The sequence below is a fragment of the Pseudophryne corroboree genome, chromosome 6 (assembly GCF_028390025.1).
Source record: "Pseudophryne corroboree isolate aPseCor3 chromosome 6, aPseCor3.hap2, whole genome shotgun sequence".
Taxonomy (NCBI): Eukaryota; Metazoa; Chordata; class Amphibia; order Anura; family Myobatrachidae; genus Pseudophryne; species Pseudophryne corroboree.
In genome coordinates, this window is record NC_086449.1 from 271,928,194 (window position 1) to 271,951,234 (window position 23,041).

Below are 23,041 nucleotides of genomic sequence, written 5' to 3' on the forward strand. Positions count from 1 at the left end.
TAACATGTAATATTTGTCTCCAGCTCCATAATTCAAAAGCATCAATAATCTTCCTATATTGCTTCCTGACTGTCCAATTTTCACACCCATATGATGTTACTGGAAAAAACACATATTTACACTTGAATATCTTATCAAGATCCCTCATGGCTGTTTTACCAAGTGCTGTTCGTCTTCGGATTTCTGATCTGCTTGATGCTTTAGTGTTGATTAGTGATCCCAGTAGGTTAACGTTATCCACTGTTTTAATTTCTTCTCCATTTAGGTGAAAATAACGACTGTAGCCAGTTGTTAAAATCTTTGTCCTCTTCACATTAATGAGCAAGCCCATTTTCAGATTACATTCTTTGATCTTAATTAATAGCTGTTTTAGATCTTCTTCATTTTCTGCTAGCAATGTGGTATCCTCAGTATAACGTAGGTTATTGATAAGTCTTCTACCAATTTTTACACCCTGCTTATCTTCGTATAGCCCCGAATCTCTGATGATTTGTTCTACATACAGGTTGAACGTTTATGGTGAAAGGGTGCAGCCTTGTCGTCGTACACCTTTACTTGTTTTAAAGCAATCTGTTTCTCCTTGATCTATTCAAACTAAAGCTTCTTTATGTAGAGATTCTGTAAGAGGATAATCAGATGTTCTGGTATGCCCATATTTCTTAATGTTTTCCAGAGATTTTCATGATTGACACAGAGGCCTTACATGTTGACGTCTTTTGATTTTCCTTGGTCTTTTCAAGCATCATCCGCTGTGATGTCTCTTGTGCCTCTTCCCTTTCTGAACCCTGCTTGTATTTCAGGCACTTCACGTTCCATATACAGTTGTATTCTCCATTGGATGATCTTGAGTAGGAGTTTGCTAGCATGTGCAATGAGAGCAATTATTCACCAGTTTCCAGTCAGTTGGATCACCTTTTTTTAGCATTGGTACTATGAACACAGATCTTTTCCAGTCCTTGGACAGCGATGATGTCTTACAAATTTGCTGGCAAAGGTGTGAAACCAGATTTCGTACCTGTAAATATTTCCTATTTGTGAAAACAGTTATTAAATGTTTACAAAAACATCAATAAAAATTATTTTAATATTTATGTTAATACATTAGTTTGGACAGATTGCAAATAGAGTAAATTGAGGTTCCACAGGCAGATCCACATTTTATGCAGAGAATTATCTGAGAATTGGGTTGAATCTGACTAGTTCAGTATTTGTGTAATCTTATTTACTATTGTTCTTTATAAAGTGCTGTCATATTGATTATAATGGTACAAAGCGTTTACTCATATACAGTTAGTCCTGACCGTATGAGCTTACAATCTATTGGTCCTAATTTACAGCACTTATCCGGAACCCAACTATTATAAATTGATCTCTGGAGCTATCCTGGGGGTAACAGCTACGCCAAATTTGGGTTTGGGACTTGGCTTACTTTATAACTGTGGTATCCGTATATCTCCTGTAGTCAGTCCAAAAGGACACACACATGAGTTGCTGATTGGGTGGCTTGGAACCAAAAGAAATGTGTCATTGCAGGCAGCGTGCGCAGCTGACATAGGTAATGGATATTTTTAAACATCTATCTGCTAACACCCATTTATAGGTACGTTTTTTTAAAAAACTGACTCAAGATAGGTTACATAATGATCAGATTAAAAGCGATGTTTTATTATAGGCACGTTTAATGGCAGCATTTTGTATTATTTTTATGCAGTAAACCTCTCCTCAAATAAACGTATCCAATAGTTCTTAAGCATTTATGCTGTAGGATTAATGTAACAGAATTGTCTTCTTTAAAACAGATTAATCCTCTGCAGTCTACTCAGAAATTTATAGAGGGTTTATGTTTCCAATCTCTGCTCTTCTTCTACCTGACTGTAATCCCATGCTAGTCACATAATATTTTAGCATACATTGCAAATTAATACATATTTAGGTTTGATGATCAGTTTTTAAAAATGTGCTTTCCCCCCCCCCCCCCTCTAACGTCCTAAGTGGATGCTGGGGACTCCGTAAGGACCATGGGGAATAGCGGCTCCGCAGGAGACTGGGCACATCTAAAGTAAGCTTTAGGACTAACTGGTGTGCACTGGCTCCTCCCCCTATGACCCTCCTCCAAGCCTCAGTTAGATTTCTGTGCCCGACGAGAAGGGTGCACACTAGGGGCTCTCCTGAGCTTCTTAGTGAAAGTTTTAGTTTAGGTTTGTTATTTTCAGTGAGACCTGCTGGCAACAGGCTCACTGCATCGAGGGACTAAGGGGAGAAGAAGCGAACTCACCTGCGTGCAGAGTGGATTGGGCTTCTTGGCTACTGGACATTAGCTCCAGAGGGACGATCACAGGTTCAGCCTGGATGGGTCCCGGAGCCGCGCCGCCGGCCCCCTTACAGAGCCAGAAGAGCGAAGAGGTCCGGAAAAATCGGCGGCAGAAGACGTTCCTGTCTTCAATAAGGTAGCGCACAGCACTGCAGCTGTGCGCCATTGCTCTCAGCACACTTCATACTCCGGTCACTGAGGGTGCAGGGCGCTGGGGGGGGGCGCCCTGAGACGCAATAAAACACGATAAAAATACCTTACATGGCAAAAAATGCATCACATATAGCTCCTGGGCTATATGGATGCATTTAACCCCTGCCAGAATATACAGAAAAACGGGTGATAAGGCCGCCGAAAAGGGGGCGGAGCCTATCTCCTCAGCACACTGGCGCCATTTTCCCTCACAGCTCAGTTGGAGGGAAGCTCCCTGGCTCTTCCCTGCACTACAGAAAGGGTTAAAAAAAGAGAGGGGGGCACTAATTAGGCGCAGTATTAAAACATACAGCAGCTATAAGGGGAAAAACACTTATATAAGGTTATCCCTGTATATATATATATATATATATATATATAGCGCTCTGGTGTGTGCTGGCATACTCTCCCTCTGTCTCCCCAAAGGGCTAGTGGGGTCCTGTCCTCTATCAGAGCATTCCCTGTGTGTGTGCTGTGTGTCGGTACGTTTGTGTCGACATGTATGAGGAGAAAAATGATGTGGAGACGGAGCAGAGTGTCTGTAACAGTGATGTCACCACCTAGGGGGTCGACACCTGAGTGGATGTACTGTTGAAAATTACGTGACAGTGTCAGCTCTGTATAAAAAAACAGTGGTTGACATGAGACAGCCGGCTACTCAGCTTGTGCCTGTCCAGACGTCTCATAGGCCGTCAGGGGCTCTAAAGCGCCCGTTACCTCAGATGGCAGATACAGACGCCGACACGGATACTGACTCCTGTGTCGACGGTGAAGAGACAACCGTGATTTCCAGTAGGGCCACACGTTACATGATTGAGACAATGGAAAATGTTTTATACATTTCTGATAATACGAGTACCACCAAAAAGGGGTATTATGTTCGGTGAGGGAAAAACTACCTGTAGTTTTCCTGAATCTGAAAAATAAAATGAGGTGTGTGATGATACGTGGGTTTCCCCCCGATAACAATTGATAATTTCTTAAAAAGTATTGGCTGTATACCCTTTCCCGCCAGAGGTTAGGGTGCGTTGGGAAACACCCCCTAGGGGGGATAAGGCGCTCACACGCTTGTAAGAACAAGGGCTCTACCTTCTCATGAGATGGCCGCCCTTAAGGATCCTGCTGATAGAAAGCAGGAGGGTATCCAAAAATGTATTCACACACATACTGGTGTTAAACTGCGACCAGCAATCGCCTCAGCCTGGAGGTGCAGTGCTGGGTTGGCATGGTCGGATTCCCTGACTGGAAATATTGATATCCTAGATAAGGATAGTATATTATTGCCTATAGAGCATTTAAAAGATGCATTTCTATATATGCATGATGCACAGCGGAATATTTGCCGACTGGCATCAAGTATAAGTGCGTTGTCCAATTCTACCAGTAAAATGGTCAGGTGATGCGGATTCCAAACGGCATTTGGAAGTATTGCCTTTAAAAGGGGACATTTGGGGTCGGTCTTTTAGACCTGGTGGCCACGGCAACAACTGGGAAATCCACGTTTGTACCCCAGGTCGCCTCTCAAAATAAGACGCCGTATTATCAGGCGCAGTCCTTTGTTGGCAAGCGGACAAAAGGTTCCTCTTTTCTGCTCGTGACAGAGGGAGAGGAAAAAGGCTGAAGAGATTACCCAGTTCCCAGGAACAGAAATCCTTTCCCGCCTCTGCAAAAGCCCTCAGTATGACGCTAGGGCCTTACAAACTCAGGCACGGTGGGGGCCCGTTCTCAATGAATTTCAGTGCGCAGTGGGCTCACTCGCAAGTAGACCCCTGGATCCTTCAGGTAATATCTCAAGGGTACATATTGAAATTCGAGACGTCTCCCCCTCGCCGTTTCCAAAAGTCGGCTTTACCGACGTCTCCCTCTGACAGGGAGGCAGTTTTGGAAGCCATTCACCCAGCAGGTGATAATCAAGGTACCCCTCCTGCAACAGGGAACGGGGTATTATTCCACACTATTGTGGTACCGAAGCCAGACGGCCCGGTGAAACCGATTATAAATCTAAAATCTTTGAACACTTACATACAGAGGTTCAAATTCAAGATTGAGTCACTCAGAGCAGTGATTGCGAACCTGGAAGAAGGGGACTACATGATGTCTTGGGACATCAAGGATGCTTACCTTCATGTCAAAGTTTACCCTTCTCACCAAGGGTACCTCAGGTTATGGTACAGAACTGTCACTATCAGTTCAGACGCTGCCGTAGGGATGGTCCACGGCACCCCGGGTCTTTACCAAGGTAATGGCCGAAATGATATCCCTTCGAAGGAAGGGAATTTTAGTTATCCCTTACTTGGACGATTCCCTGATAAGGGTAAGATCCAGGGAACAGTTGGAAGTCGGTGTAGCACTATCTCAGGTAGTGTTGCGGCAGCACGATTGGATTCTCAATATTCCAAAATCGCAGCTGGTTCCGACGACTTGTCTTCTGTTTCCTAGGAATGTTCCTGGACACAGTCCAGAAAAAAGGTGTTTCTCCCGGAAGAGAAAACCAGGGAGTTATCAGAGCTAGTCAGGAACCTCCTAAAACCGAACCAAGTCTCAGTGCATCAATGCACAAGGGTTCTGGGTAAAAATGGTGGCTTCCTACGAAGCAATCCCATTCGTTAGATTCCACGCAAGAACTTTCCAGTGGAACCTACTGGACAAATGGTCCGGGTCGCATTTTCAGATGCATCAGCGGATAACCCTGTCACCAAGGACAAGGGTATCCATCATGTGGTGGTTGCAGAGTGCTCATCTTCTAGAGGGCCGCAGATTCGGCATTCAGGACTGGGTCCTGGTGACCACGGATGCCAGCCTGCGAGGCTGGGGAGCAGTCACACAGGGAAGGAATATCCAGGGCTTAGGGTCAAGCCTGGATACATCACTTCACATAAATATCCTGAAGCTAAGGGCCAATTACAATGCTCTAAGCTTAGCAAGACCTCTGCTTCAAGGTCAGCCGGTGTTGATCCAGTCGGACAACATCATGGCAGTCACCCACGTAAACAGACAGGGTGGCACAAGAAGCAGGAGGGCAATGGCAGAAGCTGCAGGGATTCTTCGCTGGGCGGAAAATCATGTGATAGCACTGTCAACAGTATTCATTCCGGGAGTGGACAACTGGGAAGCAGACTTCCTCAGCACGACCTCCACCCGGGAGAGTGGGGACTTCACCCATAAGTCGTCCACATGATTAAAAAACTCGACAGGTATTGCGCCAGGTCAAGAGACCCTCAGGCAATAGTTGTAGACGCTCTGGTAACACCGTGGGTGTACCAGTCAGTGTATGTGTTCCCTCCTCTGCCTCTCATACCCAAGGTACTGAGATTGATAAGATGGAGAGGAGAAAGCACTATATTCGTGGCTCCGGATTGGCCAAGAAGGACTTGGTAACCGGAACTTCAAGAGATGCTCACGGAGGATCCGTGGCCTCTACCTCTAAGAAGGGACCTGCTCCAGCAAGGACCCTGTCTGTTCCAAGACTTACCGCGGCTGCGTTTGACGGCATGGCGGTTGAACGCCGGATCCTGAAGGAAAAAAGGCTTTCCGGATGAAGTCATCCCTATCCTGATCAAAGCCAGGAAGGATGTAACCGCAAAAACATTATCACCGCAATTGGCGAAAATATGTTGCGTGGTGCGAGGCCAGTAAGGCCCGACGGAGGAAATTCAACTGGGTCGATTCCTACATTTCCTGCAAACAGGAGTGTCTATGGGCCTGAAATTGGGGTCCATTAAGGTTCAAATTTGCGGCCCTGTCAATTTTCTTCCAAAAAGAACTAGCTTCAGTCCCTGAAGTTCAGACGTTTGTAAAAGGGGTACTGCATATACAGCCTCCTTTTGTGCCTCCAGTGGCACTTTGGGATCTCAATGTAGTTTTGGGTTCCAAAAGTCACATTGGTTTGAACCACTTAAATCTGTGGAGTTAAAATATCTCACATGGAAAGTGGTCATGCTGTTGGCCCTGGCCTGGGCCAGGCGCGTGTCAGAATTGGCGGCTTTATCCTGAAAAAGCCCTTATCTGATTTTCCATTCGGACAGGGCGGAATTGAGGACTCGTCCTCAGTTTTTCCCCAAGGTAGTTTCAGCGTCTCACCTGAACCAACCTATTGGTGGTGCCTGCGGCTACTAGGGACTTGGAGGCCTCCAAGTTGCTAGACGTTGTCAGTGCCCTGAAAATAGGACGGCTGGAGTCAGGAAATCTGACTCGCTGTTTATCCTGTGTGCACCCAACAAGCTGGGTGCTCCTGCTTCTAAGCAGACTATTGCTCGTTGGATTTGTAGTACAATTCAGCTTGCACATTCTGTGGCAGGCCTGCCACAACCAAAAATCTGTAAATGCCCACTCCACAAGGAAGGTGGGCTCATCTTGGGCGGCTGCCCGAGGGGTCTCGGCTTTACAACTTTGCCGAGCAGCTACTTGGTCAGGAGCAAATACGTTTGTAAAATTCTACAAAATTAATATCCTGGCTGAGGAGGACCTGGAGTTCTCTCATTTGGTGCTGCAGAGTCATCCGCACTCTCCCGCCCGTTTGGGAGCTTTGGTATAATCCCCATGGTCCTTACGGAGTCCCCAGCATCCACTTAGGACGTTAGAGAAAATAAGAATTTACTTACCGATAATTCTATTTCTCATAGTCCGTAGTGGATGCTGGGCGCCCATCCCAAGTGCGGATTGTCTGCAATACTTGTACATAGTTATTGTTACAAAAATCGGGTTATTATTGTTGTGAGCCATCTTTCAGAGGCTCCTCTGTTATCATACTGTTAACTGGGTTCAGATCACAGGTTATACGGTGTGATTGGTGTGGCTGGTATGAGTCTTACCCGGGATTCAAAATCCTTCCTTATTGTGTACGCTCGTCCGGGCACAGTATCCTAACTGAGGCTTGGAGGAGGGTCATAGGGGGAGGAGCCAGTGCACACCAGTTAGTCCTAAAGCTTTCTTTAGATGTGCCCAGTCTCCTGCGGAGCCGCTATTCCCCATGGTCCTTACGGAGTCCCCAGCATCCACTACGGACTATGAGAAATAGAATTATCGGTAAGTAAATTCTTATTTTCATTAGTATTGGGTCACAATGCTGCATGAGGTGTTTCTCCTCTTGCTTGCTATTAGCGTCAATAGAATATTGTTTAACTGTGCTTAGAAAACCTTTGGTTCCAATAATACAAAGCTATTTCTGGATTGGAGACTATTTCAATTAATGCCTATGACGAGAATATATTTCAATGATGACTTTATATAACACTTCAATCCTGTCTTTTCAATTGAGAGAAACAGAATCTACTTTTGATTTAAAAAGAAATTGCGTGAAATTCGTGCTCTTATATTTGACTTCTCTATTAACATACTATATTCCTTGAGCATAGAGAACTGGTGGCAGGAGGCAGTCAATTTACCGACTGTCGGGATCCCAGCTGTCAGGATACCGACGCCGGAATCCCGACACCCGGTGAAATACCGACCGCCGGCTGGATTCCCCACTTGGGTGGTGGTCCACGTCATCACCAGCGGGGGAATATTTTTTGGTCGCCACCAGGTCCGAAGCTGCTGCGCTCGCCAACGGTATCCCGGCTGACGGGCTCCTGATTGATAGGATACCGACAGCCGGGATATCATAATGATCCTCTGGTGGCGGTGGAAACATTGCTACTCTTGTATGGGATGCCCATAAAGGATCTAAATATCCATGCCTGCACAAATTTATCTGAAATTAAGCAGCCATCAGCTGTGTAATTAAAAATTTGTGAGACACGCTGATATTTTTAGAGGTGAAGTTATGCACTTTGGCGGATACTAGCATTATACTAAAAATGACCAACAAATGGTTTCCTTAAATATGACGTTATACAGCTCAACTGATCAGTTTATTACACTCATTGTGCCGCAAGCCCAACAAACTAAGTTACAGCTGTGTCCTTGTACATCTTTGCTGCAGTCACGCCATCCACCCTCTTGGCATGCCTGTGAGACTCTCCTAGCATTAGGCTCCTTTTTGCTTATTTCTCTGACGTCCTAGTGGATGCTGGGAACTCCGTAAGGACCATGGGGAATAGCGGCTCCGCAGGAGTCTGGGCACAAAAGTAAAGCTTTAGGACTACCTGGTGTGCACTGGCTCCTCCCCCTATGACCCTCCTCCAAGCCTCAGTTAGATTTTTGTGCCAGACCGAGCAGGGTGCAATCTAGGGGGCTCTCCTGAGCTTCTTAGAAAAAGTTAGTTTTAGGTTTCTTATTTTCAGTGAGACCTGCTGGCAACAGGCTCACTGCATCGAGGGACTAAGGGGAGAAGAAGCGAACCTGCCTGCTTGCAGCCAGCTTGGGCTTCTTAGGCTACTGGACACCATTAGCTCCAGAGGGACCGAACACAGGCCCAGCCTCGGAGTCCGGTCCCAGAGCCGCGCCGCCGGCCCCCTTACAGAGCCAGAAGCAAGAGGAGGTCCGGAAAATCGGCGGCAGAAGACATCAGTCTTCAACAAGGTAGCGCACAGCACTGCAGCTGTGCGCCATTGCTCCTCAGGCACACTTCACACTCCGGTCACTGAGGGTGCAGGGCGCTAGGGGGGGGGCGCCCTGAGCAGCAATAAAAACACCTTGGCTGGCGAAAATACACCACATATAACCCCCAGGGCTATATGGATGTATTTTAACCCCTGCCAGAATACAGCAAAACGCGGGAGAAAAGTCCGCCGAGAAGGGGGCGGAGCATATCTCCTCAGCTTACTGGCGCCATTTTCCCTCACAGCTCCGCTGGAAGGACGTCTCCCTGACTCTCCCCTGCAGTCCTGCACTACAGAAAAGGGTAAAACAAGAGGAGGGGCACTAATTTGGCGCAGTAATCATAAAAACAGCAGCTATAAGGGAAAAACACTCTTTATAGGGTTTTCCCAGTATATATATAGCGCTCTGGTGTGTGCTGGCATACTCTCCCTCTGTCTCCCCAAAGGGCTAGTGGGGTCCTGTCCTCTATCAGAGCATTCCCTGTGTGTGTGCAGTGTGTCGGTACGATTGTGTCGACATGTATGAGGAGGAAAATGATGTGGAGGCGGAGCAATTGCCTGTATTAGAGATGTCACCCCCTAGGGAGTCGACACCTGAGTGGATGGGCTTATGGAAGGAATTACGTGACAGTGTCAGCTCTTTACAAAAGACGGTTGATGACATGAGACAGCCGGCTACTCAGCTTGTGCCTGTCCAGGCGTCTCAAAGGCCATCAGGGGCTCTAAAACGCCCGTTACCTCAGATGGCAGATACAGACGCCGACACGGATACTGACTCCAGTGTCGACGATGAAGAGACGAATGTGACTTCCAGTAGGGCCACACGTTACATGATTGAGGCAATGAAAAATGTTTTACATATTTCTGATAATACAAGTACCACTAAAAAGGGTATTGTTTGGTGAGAAAAAACTGCCTGTAGTTTTTCCTGCATCTGAGGAATTAAATGAAGTGTGTGATGAAGCGTGGGTTTCCCCCGATAAAAAACTGATAATTCCTAAAAGGTTATTGGCATCATACCCCTTCCCGCCAGAGGATAGGGCACGTTGGGAAACACCCCCTAAGGTGGATAAAGCGCTCACACGCTTGTCAAAACAGGTCGCACTACCGTCTCCTGATACGGCCGCCCTTAAGGAACCTGCTGACAGAAAGCAGGAGAATATCCTAAAATGTATATACACTCACACGGGTGTTATAATGCGACCAGCAATCGCCTCAGCCTGGATGTGCAGTGCTGGGGTGGCTTGGTCGGATTCCCTGACTGAGAATATTGATACCCTAGATAGGGACAGTATATTACTGACTATAGAGCATTTAAAAGATGCATTTTTATATATGCGTGATGCACAGAGGGATATTTGCCGACTGGCATCAAGAGTAAGTGCGCTGTCCATCTCTGCCAGAAGAGGGTTATGGACGCGGCAGTGGTCAGGTGATGCGGATTCCAAAAGGCATATGGAAGTATTGCCTTATAAAGGGGAGGAGTTATTTGGGGTAGGTCTATCAGACCTAGTGGCCACGGCAACTGCTGGGAAATCCACATTTTTACCCCAGGTAGCCTCTCAACATAAGAAGACGCCGTATTATCAGGCGCAGTCCTTTCGGCCCCAGAAGGGAAAGCGGGCAAAAGGCTCCTCATTTCTGCCCCGTGGCAGAGGGAGAGGAAAAAGGCTGCAGCAAACAGCCAGTTCCCAGGAACAGAAGCCCTCTCCCGCTTCTGCCAAGTCCTCAGCATGACGCTGGGGCTTTACAAGCGGACTCAGGCACGGTGGGGGCCCGTCTCAAGAATTTCAGCGCACAGTGGGCTCACTCACAAGTGGACCCCTGGATCCTTCAGGTGGTATCTCAGGGGTACAAATTGGAATTCGAGACATTTCCCCCTCGCCGTTTCCTAAAGTCTGCTTTACCGACGTCTCCCTCCGACAGGGAGGCGGTATTGGAAGCCATTCACAAGCTGTATTCCCAGCAGGTGATAATCAAGGTAACCCTCCTGCAATAGGGAAAGGGGTATTATTCCACGCTGTTTGTGGTACCGAAGCCGGACGGCTCGGTGAGACCTATTTTAAATCTGAAATCCTTGAACACTTACATACAGAGGTTCAGATTCAAGATGGAGTCACTCAGAGCGGTGATTGCGAACCTGGAAGAAGGGGATTATATGGTGTCTCTGGACATCAAGGATGCTTACCTCCATGTCCCAATTTACCCTTCTCACCAAGGGTACCTCAGGTTTGTGGTACAGAACTGTCACTATCAGTTTCAGACGCTGCCGTTTGGATTGTCCACGGCACCCCGGGTCTTGACCAAAGTAATGGCCGAAATGATGATACTCCTTCGAAGGAAGGGAGTTTTAATTATCCCTTACTTGGACGATCTCCTGATAAGGGCAAGATCCAGGGAACAGTTGGTAGTCGGGGTAGCACTATCTCAAGTAGTGTTGCGGCAGCACGGTTGGATTCTCAATATTCCAAAATCGCAGCTGATCCCGACGACACGTCTTCTATTCCTAGGGATGATCCTGGACACAGTCCAGAAAAAGGTGTTTCTCCCGGAGGAGAAAGCCAGGGAGTTATCCGAGCTAGTCAGAAACCTCCTAAAACCAGGCCAAGTGTCAGTGCATCAATGCACAAGGGTCCTGGGAAAAATGGTGGCTTCCTACGAAGCAATCCCATTCGGCAGATTCCACGCAAGAACTTTCCAGTGGGACCTGCTGGACAAATGGTCCGGATCGCATCTTCAGATGCATCAGCGGATAACCCTGTCACCAAAGACAAGGGTGTCTCTCCTGTGGTGGTTGCAGAGTGCTCATCTTCTAGAGGGCCGCAGATTCGGCATTCAGGACTGGGTCCTGGTGACCACAGATGCCAGCCTGCGAGGCTGGGGAGCAGTCACACAGGGAAGAAATTTCCAGGGCTTGTGGTCAAGCCTGGAGACATCACTTCACATAAATATCCTGGAGTTAAGGGCCATTTACAATGCTCTAAGCCAAGCAAGACCTCTGCTTCAGGGTCAGCCGGTGCTGATCCAGTCGGACAACATCACGGCAGTCGCCCACGTAAACAGACAGGGCGGCACAAGAAGCAGGAGGGCAATGGCAGAAGCTGCAAGGATTCTTCGCTGGGCGGAAAATCATGTGATAGCACTGTCAGCAGTGTTCATTCCGGGAGTGGACAACTGGGAAGCAGACTTCCTCAGCAGGCACGACCTCCACCCGGGAGAGTGGGGACTTCACCCAGAAGTCTTCCACATGATTGTAAACCGTTGGGAAAAACCAAAGGTGGACATGATGGCGTCCCGCCTCAACAAAAAACTGGACAGGTATTGCGCCAGGTCAAGGGACCCTCAGGCAATAGCTGTGGACGCTCTGGTAACACCGTGGGTGTACCAGTCAGTGTATGTGTTCCCTCCTCTGCCTCTCATACCCAAGGTACTGAGAATTATAAGACGGAGAGGAGTAAGAACTATACTCGTGGCTCCGGATTGGCCAAGAAGGACTTGGTACCCGGAACTTCAAGAGATGCTCACAGAGGACCCGTGGCCTCTACCTCTAAGAAGGGACCTGCTCCAGCTAGGACCCTGTCTGTTCCAAGACTTACCGCGGCTGCGTTTGACGGCATGGCGGTTGAACGCCGGATCCTGAAGGAAAAAGGCATTCCGGAGGAAGTCATCCCTACCCTGATCAAGGCCAGGAAGGATGTGACCGCAAAACATTATCACCGCATTTGGCGAAAATATGTTGCGTGGTGCGAGGCCAGGAAGGCCCCAACGGAGGAATTTCAACTGGGGCGATTCCTGCATTTCCTGCAAACAGGAGTGTCTATGGGCCTAAAATTGGGGTCCATTAAGGTTCAAATTTCGGCCCTGTCGATTTTCTTCCAGAAAGAACTGGCTTCAGTTCCTGAAGTTCAGACGTTTGTCAAGGGGGTGCTGCATATACAGCCTCCTTTTGTGCCTCCAGTGGCACCTTGGGATCTCAATGTAGTTTTGGGATTCCTCAAATCACATTGGTTTGAACCACTTAAATCTGTGGATTTAAAATATCTCACATGGAAAGTGGTCATGCTGTTGGCCCTGGCTTCGGCCAGGCGCGTCTCAGAATTGGCGGCTTTATCCTGTAAAAGCCCTTATCTGATTTTCCATTCGGACAGGGCGGAATTGAGGATTCGTCCTCAGTTTCTCCCTAAGGTGGTGTCAGCGTTTCACCTGAACCAGCCTATTGTGGTGCCTGCGGCTACTAGGGACTTGGATGACTCCAAGTTGCTGGACGTTGTCAGGGCCCTGAAAATATATGTTTCCAGGACGGCTGGAGTCAGAAAATCTGACTCGGTATTTATTCTGTACCACAGCCAAAATCTGTAAAAGCCCATTCCACAAGGAAGGTGGGCTCATCTTGGGCGGCTGCCCGAGGGGTCTCGGCTTTACAACTTTGCAGAGCAGCTACTTGGTCAGGGGCAAACACGTTTGCTAAATTCTACAAATTTGATACCCTGGCTGAGGAGGACCTGGAGTTCTCTCATTCGGTGCTGCAGAGTCATCCGCACTCTCCCGCCCGTTTGGGAGCTTTGGTATAATCCCCATGGTCCTTACGGAGTTCCCAGCATCCACTAGGACGTCAGAGAAAATAAGAATTTACTTACCGATAATTCTATTTCTCGTAGTCCGTAGTGGATGCTGGGCGCCCATCCCAAGTGCGGATTGTCTGCAATACTTGTACATAGTTATTGTTAACTAAATCGGGTTATTGTTGTTGTGAGCCATCTTTCCTGAGGCTCCTCTGTTATCATGCTGTTAACTGGGTTCAGATCACAAGTTGTACGGTGTGATTGGTGTGGCTGGTATGAGTCTTACCCGGGATTCAAAATCCTTCCTTATTGTGTACGCTCGTCCGGGCACAGTATCCTAACTGAGGCTTGGAGGAGGGTCATAGGGGGAGGAGCCAGTGCACACCAGGTAGCCCTAAAGCTTTACTTTTGTGCCCAGACTCCTGCGGAGCCGCTATTCCCCATGGTCCTTACGGAGTTCCCAGCATCCACTACGGACTACGAGAAATAGAATTATCGGTAAGTAAATTCTTATTTTTTTTGCTGAAAATTCGTCTTATTCGCAATGCAACTAGTACGCACGAGGAGACTCTGCTGATTAATTTGATATGACACTTGTATATGTGTGCCTCTTAAGGCCTAATTCAGACCTGATTACAAGCAAGTGATTTTTGCACTGCTGCGAACAGATAGTCGCTGCCTACAGGGGGAGTGTGTTTTAGCTGTGCAAGTGTGCAAATGCATGTGTAGCAGAGCTGTACAAACAGATTTTGTGCAGTCTCTGAGCAGCCCAGGTCTTACTCAGCTGCTGCGATCACATCAGCCTGTCTGGTACCGGAATTGACGTCAGGAACCCCCTCTGCAAATGCATGTACACGCCTGTGTTTTTCCAGACACTCCCTGAAAATGGTCAGTTGACACCCACAAATGCCCTCTTCCTATCAATCTCCTTGTGATCACCCATGCGAACGGATCCGTTGCACAAACCCATCGATGAGCGACGATCCGCTTTGTACCCGTGTGACGCGCCTGAGCATTGCGGTGCATATGCATACGCAGTTTGGACCTGATCGCCCGCTGTGTGAAAACGCACAGCAGCGATCAGGTCTGAATTACGCCCCTAAGGTGGGTACACACCAGAACAATAAGCAATTGGGCCAATGGATGGACCAAATTCTCTTCCGTCCCGGACTATTCCTGATTTGCCCGTACACACCATCCCAATGTAATAAAGGACGGAACGATCACTGTTCTGTCCTTTATTACAAAGAGCTGGGTTGCTTGCACTATCTTCCGGTTGAGTGGGCAACACGGGCAACCGGGGGATGGCGCATACGACCGGTGGGACCGCAGAGTTGTGCATGCACACTAGACGATTTGTCGTTCCAGTACGGCAAATCAGTCCAGTACTTTCTGGTGTGTACCCGAGCTGATTCTCTGAATCTGTACACGAAGTGCTACAATGTAGCTTTTTTTCAGTACAAGTTCTGCTCTGTGTGCAGTCTCAGTCACACACAAAATACATGTTTCATACTGTGTATCAAATTAATCAGCACAGTCTCCTCATGCACCCTAGTTACATTGCGTTGCAATTAAGATTTCCGGCAAAGAAAGAAACCCGGCGTTAGAGGTGCACAGGGCCTGGCGGCTTTCTCATCTAGGCATGTAGTGCTGCGTGGTGTATTGAGGCTGGATATATGAGGACACATCTGTAGCCCATGCTTAACCACTTTCAACCCCACAGTGATTACATGCCACACTGGGCCACCACAAGAAGTACAAACCTGGGTACACCTTAAACGATGAGTACTCAGCGCGATCTCGTTAGTGACGTGACCTGGTGGCAGGGTCAGCATTAGCAAGTGCATATGACAACAAGGGAGGGCGTGGGGGCCAGCATGGCCCTCGCTGGCGATGTTGCCCGTCGGACCTGCATGCTGTTCCGATGGAGGAAGTTGCTGATGACGTGAGGGAGCGTGCATTGTTGGCGACATAGTGCATACACGCTAGAGTTTATTATAAACGATGTGTCTGAATCGGGCACATCGTCCACGATATTGTCTAGTGTGGACCCAGCAGTATCCGGTCTATAGATCTACACTAAAAATGTCTACAGTCAGTAGGTTGATCATTAATGGTAGACATGCATTATGTCGACAGGGTCAAAAGGTTGACATGACAATGGTTGACACAAGTTGTTTTAAAAAAAAATTACCTTTGTTTTTTTAACTTTTTTCATACTACACCATTCACGTGGACTATGATTGGGAGTAGTAACCATGCCTGAAGCATGGCGGTACACTAACGGGGCTTCTTGGTGGCAGAAAAGTAACAAAACACCCCCTCCCCCCCTCCACAAAACAAACTGTCTACCTTTTTTGTGTGAACTTTTTCCATGTCGATCTTATGACCCTGTTGACCTTTTCTACTGTTCACCTATTCCATCTCGACTTTTTGAGCCTGTGGACATAATACATATCTACCATTATTGGTAGACCTTTTTAGTGTAGATCTTATCCACATTCGTACTCTGCTTTAGGCACTGGTATGTAGCAACCACAATAACCATTACACCTGTCTGTACTCTCCACCAGTATTTGCCATTTGCAAATAAACTTATTGTGGAGGCATTCATCCATCCATCTCCATCAAAGCAAAACTATTATTTAAGTCTGCGCCCGTCACTCAAACGATCAAAAAAAAAAAAAAATGTCTCCTTATGGGAAAAATAAAAGCTGTACCATGCCAGTCTTGACACTCTTTGAAGGTATTTTACCAGTATGTAAACTTGTACCTGCAGACGGGAACAGTGACATGGCAGCATCCTTTGGATGCTGACTGTTCTTGTGTTTTCCGCTGGCAACCCTTATCACCAGAGGTACAAGTGCTGGTTCTACTTGGTGTAACTAGCAATTGCTTAACACCTGTAGGTAACCACATGTCTTGTCTTTGCTTAACTTTTTCTGATTTTTATAATTCGCAAAGTTTGTGTAATGGTGGAAACAAGTGAGATCTCTGCTTGTCATTTGGCTGATAAATGTTGCCTCAGAATGGCTATTACCCCTCTGCGCTGTTTGTGCCCCATGTGATCTGCTCATTTGGCGTAATCATCAAATTACTGAATCTGTATATTTTGCCCAAAACGTGTAGCCAAATTGGGCAGATCCAAAAATGAAAGGCAAATAAAGAAAAATGCTGTTTACAAGACGAGATTTGTTCCTGTGCAAATGTCTTTTACGCCTTTGAACAAAATCAAAATGGTATTTCTTCATATACAGTGTTGGCAGACTGTGACACTACCTTTGTTTTCTAAACCACATTGATTACATTTATTTTTTACACATAAGAAATGGCAGGGGACAGATTAAAGCTAATGGCACACTTTCAAATATACACTGAAGTGCCAAAAGTCATGGTATAGCAGTATGTAAAGGTAACGGTGGGTTGCGCCACTGTACCCTGACTTCTTGAAAATGTCCAGACCTGCATCAGTTGTAATCCGACATATTGCAAGTCATTTTGAACAGGCTAGGCTGCTCATGGCAAGGTGTCATGAATTATCGGAGTCCGAACGTAGCACGATTGTGGTGCCCAACTGATGGGACATTCCATTTCCAAAGTTGTTGCAGACATTTCAGCATTCCTCAATCTATGGTGTCAAGTGTGTACTGGGAATAGCTCATGGAAGGTATTCCTACCCACTGTGGTGCTTAATGCTTGTGACCAGCGGCATCTGGTCAGAATTGTCTGTAGTAACAGACGAGCGACACGGGCTCAAATCACGTTCCGTGCAGGAGGTACCAGATGCATATCCAGCAGGTCAGTGCATCATTCTTTAGCTTCCATGGAATATGGGAGCAGAAGACCACCCAAAGTGCCCCTGTTAAAACTATGACCCCAGACACAGTGTGGATAAATTTACTAAGATGGGAGTTCTATTTAAGATGGGATGTTGCCCAAAGCAACCAATCAGATTTTACTTGTCATTTACCTAGCACCTTCTAGAATAGAATACCTGGAATCTGATTGGTTGCTATGGTCAACATTCCATCTTAAATAGAACTCCCATCTTAGTAAATTTACCCCAGCATCACACCTGGACATCGCTAATTGGACCCTGTGGGACTGGCAACATGTGGTGTGGTCCGATAAGTCACTGTTTAAGTTGTTTCGGGCTTATAGTAGGGTTTGGATGTGACATGGACCCCATGAAACCAGTACCATGGTTGTCAACAAGTGCAGGCTGGCGGAGGTTCCATAATGGTGTGGGTTGTGTTCATGTGGCATGGCCTGCCTAAGTAAGTCATTAACCGGTAACTGCTACATTGCAGTGTTTGGTGACCATTTGCAGGCCTTCATATTCCAGAAGGTCCCAAGTTGTCCAGAATTGGATTGATGAGAATACTGGAGAGTTCCGACGAATGGTATAGTCACCACGTTTGCTCGACATGAACCCAGTGGAGCATTTATGGGACGTGTTGGAGAGGTCCATTAACACCCAAGATCCTGCACCTACAGATATTAGTGAGCTGTGGGAAGCTATCCAGATGGCATGGGTCAACATATCTTTACGTCTATTTGTGGATGCAATAGCACGTTGAATAGCTGCACTTCAGCACGGTCCTACACTATACTAGGCACTTATCCCATGACTTTTGGCAACTCCGTGTAGATAGCTTATAATGAAAATGCAGTTTTAAACACTGCACTGCTTTATTATAAACTTTGGTTATGTAGCTCACATATCACTAGTCTTGTGGCTTTTTCATATTATTTTTTTTTCCATGCATGGTACATTTAGTAGTGTTACTGTAGTGTCACATAAGAGCAGTTGGAAGAGCATATCTGTAGTTGTATGATGGAAACTTTCATGTCTTAATATAAGCATATTTTGCCTTAAAATTAATGCCAAGCTATCGCCTGTTTATACTCTTGTATGCACAGGAATACTCGGAAGACAGTAATTCTGAGCCCAATGTTGATTTGGAAAATCAGTATTACAATTCAAAAGCTTTAAAGGAAGATGATCCCAAAGCAGCTCTCAGCAGCTTCCAGAAGGTATGTAGTACATGTTGCCTATTTATGGTAGTCTGCTCTTATTTTGATTGTTTTGTTTAATCTTATCTGAGGATGGTTTTGACTAATTTATTTGCAACCTTATGCATGAAACAAAACATTTTAAAGTCTTGCATGAAAACTCTCCTAGGCATGGCCCCCTTCCTCATGTTCATTCCTAGCACTATCCTTGCTTACAGTGCTCTGTGCTCCTGTCTCCCAGTTCCTTTCAGCTACTTTGACAGAGTTCTCTTTCTTCACTGGGTACAAACTCATTGGGGGGGTGTTCAATTATCTTTGCTGGGATGTAGCTCCCAGGTAAAGAGCCTGGAGCTACTCAAATGTTTGTGTGGTAAACCACCAACAAGTGGATTTCTGCTTGCACCCTCCTAAGACGCGAGCAGAAATCCATGCTAACTGCTACCTTGGTGCTAGTAGCAGTGTTAATACATGGAGTTAACGGATTCGCATCTGCACTTAATTCGGAAAATGCAGTTTACTGCAAATAAGCCCCAGTTATTAGTGGCGGCAAACTGCATCTCCCAACTTAAGTGTCAGACCCGATACAGTCAGTTGAATAGCTACAGGCATTTAACCAGGGAGCTACCTCCCCGTGAAAAGCATTGAATTCCACCACTGAGTGCTGAACTACATTCCTCTCCCTCTGACTCTCATACACTTGCCATCACAATACAGGGAGTTGTCCAACCTTCGCCTCTGTCCTTGTCTTACCTAGCTTGTTGTTTTTTAAACTCTATTGTTCCACAGATATGTCGGCATACAGTTACACTACCATTGTTATGTCAGTTTCTCTGTTACTTGTATTTTCCCTGAACAGCGCTGCAAAATCTTAAAAATAAAACATAATTATTTTCCACTTTTCATACAGTCTTTCTGAAAAATGTACCTTAATAGTGTTGGTTTTCCATTTTCTTCTTTGACAGGGACAGAGTCTGCCACAGCAGAGAGGAAGATCAGCTGACTTATAGTTCTTAGCTGCCATGTTGTATTGTATTGAACAAGTCAATGGTGGCCTTATTTCCACAAGAAAGCAGCATAACCATTAATAACATTTCCCTATGATAGAAACCTAGAATTTGATGGCCGATAAGAACCACATGGCCCATCTAGTCTGCCCTGTACACGCACACAACTACACACTAGGGTTAATTTAGTATGTTTTGGGATGGTGGGAGGAAACCCACACAAGCACGGTGAGAATATACAAACTCCACACTGTTAGGGTCATGGTGAGAATCAAATCCGTGACCTTAGTGCTGTGAGGCAGCAATGCTAAACATTACACCATCCGTAATGTTGTCACTAAAGAGGAAATTAGTGACTTGGATGCATTTTAATACTTTAAAAGTATGCATTTCTCATGATAGACTTGTGAAACTATTTTTAATAGTTATGTATATAGCACACACATATTATGCAGCACTTTACAGCGCATATTTAGTCTTTTTCATAAGCCCTGCCCCATGGAATTTACAATCCATATTCCCCATCACATGGACACGCATACATAGTAGAATTCATTATTGTTACCTCAAACCAATTAAACTACCAGTATGTTTTTTATTGTTGGAGAAAACCAAAACAAACATGGGGAGAACATACAAACTCTGATTAGAATCAAAATCCGAGACCCCATTGCTGTGAGGCCTTTTTGCCACCACGCTGCCCAACGTCTTTGTCTATTACAAGTTAGAAGCTAAAAAGCATCAGTTAGGCATTCGTTACTCTGCTAAATTTGCAGTACAGTTTAGTTCACTTCTCTGTCCTGCTATTTGTTTTGTCTGCAGAGAATAATCCCTATGGAGTGTATTTACTCGGGATCCCGGTGCCGGTATCCCGAGCACCGGTATATCATAGTACACCCGCCCACATAGCATAGAATACACATCAGGAACAGCTGTATCCCTCAGTGGTACATTTAAGGAACATGATATCCCATAGTAGAGCCAAAACGGAACTGTATCTTTGATTTAGGCCATTAGTGGTACATCACAGATACAGCACAGGACTAGTTCCTGTGTGTAAAGCAGTGATTGATGTCGGACTGAGATGGTCGAAAAGGGTTTTGGCCCCGTTTTTTTTGACACAAGCACGTGGATCGGCAGCTATTCCGCCGATCCACGTGCTTTTCGACAAGTCGAATTTATCGACTTGTCGAAAAATTTAGGGATATATTGAATAGGTCGAATCAGGATTCGACCTTAAAAAGTCGAAAACTGCCGTCTTTTCGACAGACGGCAATTTTCGACCTCAATTGAATATACCCCATAGTCTCATATATGTCAACAGATCATATCCAGTGTGGATACAGTGGAGTGTGAGGCCATTTGGTTGAAAACCAAATTGGCTTACAGTGTATCATGTCTGGCCAACTTGTATTTCCATTGCATTATTTAGTTGACATAGCTAGCACTGTATAAATTACATGGACTTTAATTTTATTTCTTTGTTTCAGGTTTTGGAACTTGAAGGAGAAAAGGGAGAATGGGGATTCAAAGCATTGAAACAAATGATCAAAATAAACTTCAAATTAGTAAGAAAAAGAATCACAATTTGATTTTGCATTAAGCTGTTGTATGCTGCTGTTTTATATTACATTATGGTGACCAACTATTGCATACCAATTTATTGTATATCAGTCATTGATTTACTAAACTGTGGAGTTTACACATTTCCTTAGTGGTAAATGCTGCAATACTAAATGGTTTCTTCCAGCTTCTGAAGTTGCTGAGAGTGTTTGGTGCAGATTCCAAATGGCTCCCAACGTAACCCCAGACCCCCAACCTAACGCCTGGCCACTTGCTTGTATCAGTAGCAATGACCTACTGAGCAAACACCTTTTTAAAGGTAGCAGACAAGTTGTAGGGATTAGCCCAGCTGTGACTAACAGACTCGGCTAAAAACGGACTGGATTCCATCAAACCTATTGCTGCTGCTCCAATCCTGCAAAATTCTGCCGATCCACATTAACCTAATGTGGAATCACGCGGTCTCTGCTACACTGCATCATATTATTGCAAAGGATAAATCCCAAATATTAAGTGTTTGGCCCTGGGAGAATTCTGTATCTTTAAATAATAAAAAAAAGAGACCTAACAATATGGATTCTGGTTAGAGTGCTACTTGTGCTGAGGAAAATGCTTTCCAGTAGGTGGCAAGCAGAAATGTTCAAAAAGTCAGCTGTTTGGATGCCCAAACAGCACTTTTCCATTTGCGTCCATTAGTCTAGCCATATTACGCAGGGTATCCGGTCTTTAGGTCGACACTCATTAGGTCAATCACTATTGGCCGACATGGTCACTAACTCGACTTGGCAAAGACCGACACATGAAAAGCTCAAAATGAGTTTTTCCTCTTTTTAAAATTTTTTTTTTACTTTTTCATACTTTACGATCCACGTGGACTACAATTGGGAATAGTAATCTGTACGAGCGCAGCGGTAGCAGAGTAAAGCACCTTGCCCTAAGCATGGCGAGCGAAGCTAGCCATGCGAGGGGACATGGTGCACTAATTGGGGTTCCTGGTCACTTTACAAAGAAAACGACAAAGTAAAAAAAAAACTCATGTTGACTTTTTGTCATGTCGACCTTTTCCATGTCGACCTAATGACTGTTTCGACCGATTTCAGGTGTCGACTTACTGTCGCCCAATAGTGGTCGACCTAGTTACTGTCGACCCAACGACCCACACCCATTATGCAGCTAAACCCTAACTAATTGGGTGCTATAATTAAAGGGCACCCAAAATAATTTAATTGTAACAATGTGTGCCCATTAATCATCGCGCTTGGAAAAAATGATTGAATTCCGCCCTAAATACATATTTACACAGTTGTTGTTTTTTCTATTTCATCCACTAGGGGACACTGGAGATCTCAGACAGCTGGGGGAAGGTGAGAAGGATGCAGACCGGAGGTAGCACAATATAATAAAAAAAAATATGCACCGCTGGCTCCTCCCCCTTCACGCCTCCTAATCCCTCCAGTTTTGAAAAACCGTGCTGGAGGCAGCAGCACAGAACAGGAGCTCTTACTCCATAACAAGATTTTTTTCTATAAAATGATTGCTGTGGGACAATCCAACCTAGCAGAAAGGAGGGTGAAGGCTCCCAAAGCCGTTTCCAACAGTTTCTGTGAGAAACAGATCCCTGTGGAAGGGATCTGCATCTCACACGGAGGATCTGAGGTAAAGAGCATCAGGAATAGTGATTAGTAACAACCCTCACAGATATTTAGCAGTGCAGGTGTTATCCTCCCCACGGTCAACGGTAATTAGTCACAGACGGGGAGGAGCGGAGCTCAGGGGCTATCTGGCTGCAGAGCCATACAGGCAGCCAGACGGAGGGCTCCACAGCGGCGGTCGCCAGTGATGAAACGTGGACACGGGCAGGCGCGCTGGGGGATAGACGCGCGGCTGTAAGTGGGAGCCGCTGAGGTAAAC

General features: G+C 46.0%; 1 protein-coding gene across 2 annotated transcripts in view; it reads left to right on the top strand.

Annotated features, from left to right (window-relative positions):
- COPS2 (COP9 signalosome subunit 2) overlaps window positions 1-23,041 on the top strand; it is a 176,038-nt gene that overhangs the window by 34,174 nt on the left and 118,823 nt on the right. Inside the window, exons 2-3 of one of the 2 annotated variants that reach the window (XM_063926036.1) lie at window positions 18,460-18,584; window positions 21,058-21,135. In XM_063926036.1, coding sequence (XP_063782106.1) covers window positions 18,460-18,584; window positions 21,058-21,135 — 203 coding nt within the window. The remainder of the gene's footprint in view (window positions 1-18,459; window positions 18,585-21,057; window positions 21,136-23,041) is intronic. The other variant, XM_063926037.1, reaches the window with a different exon arrangement.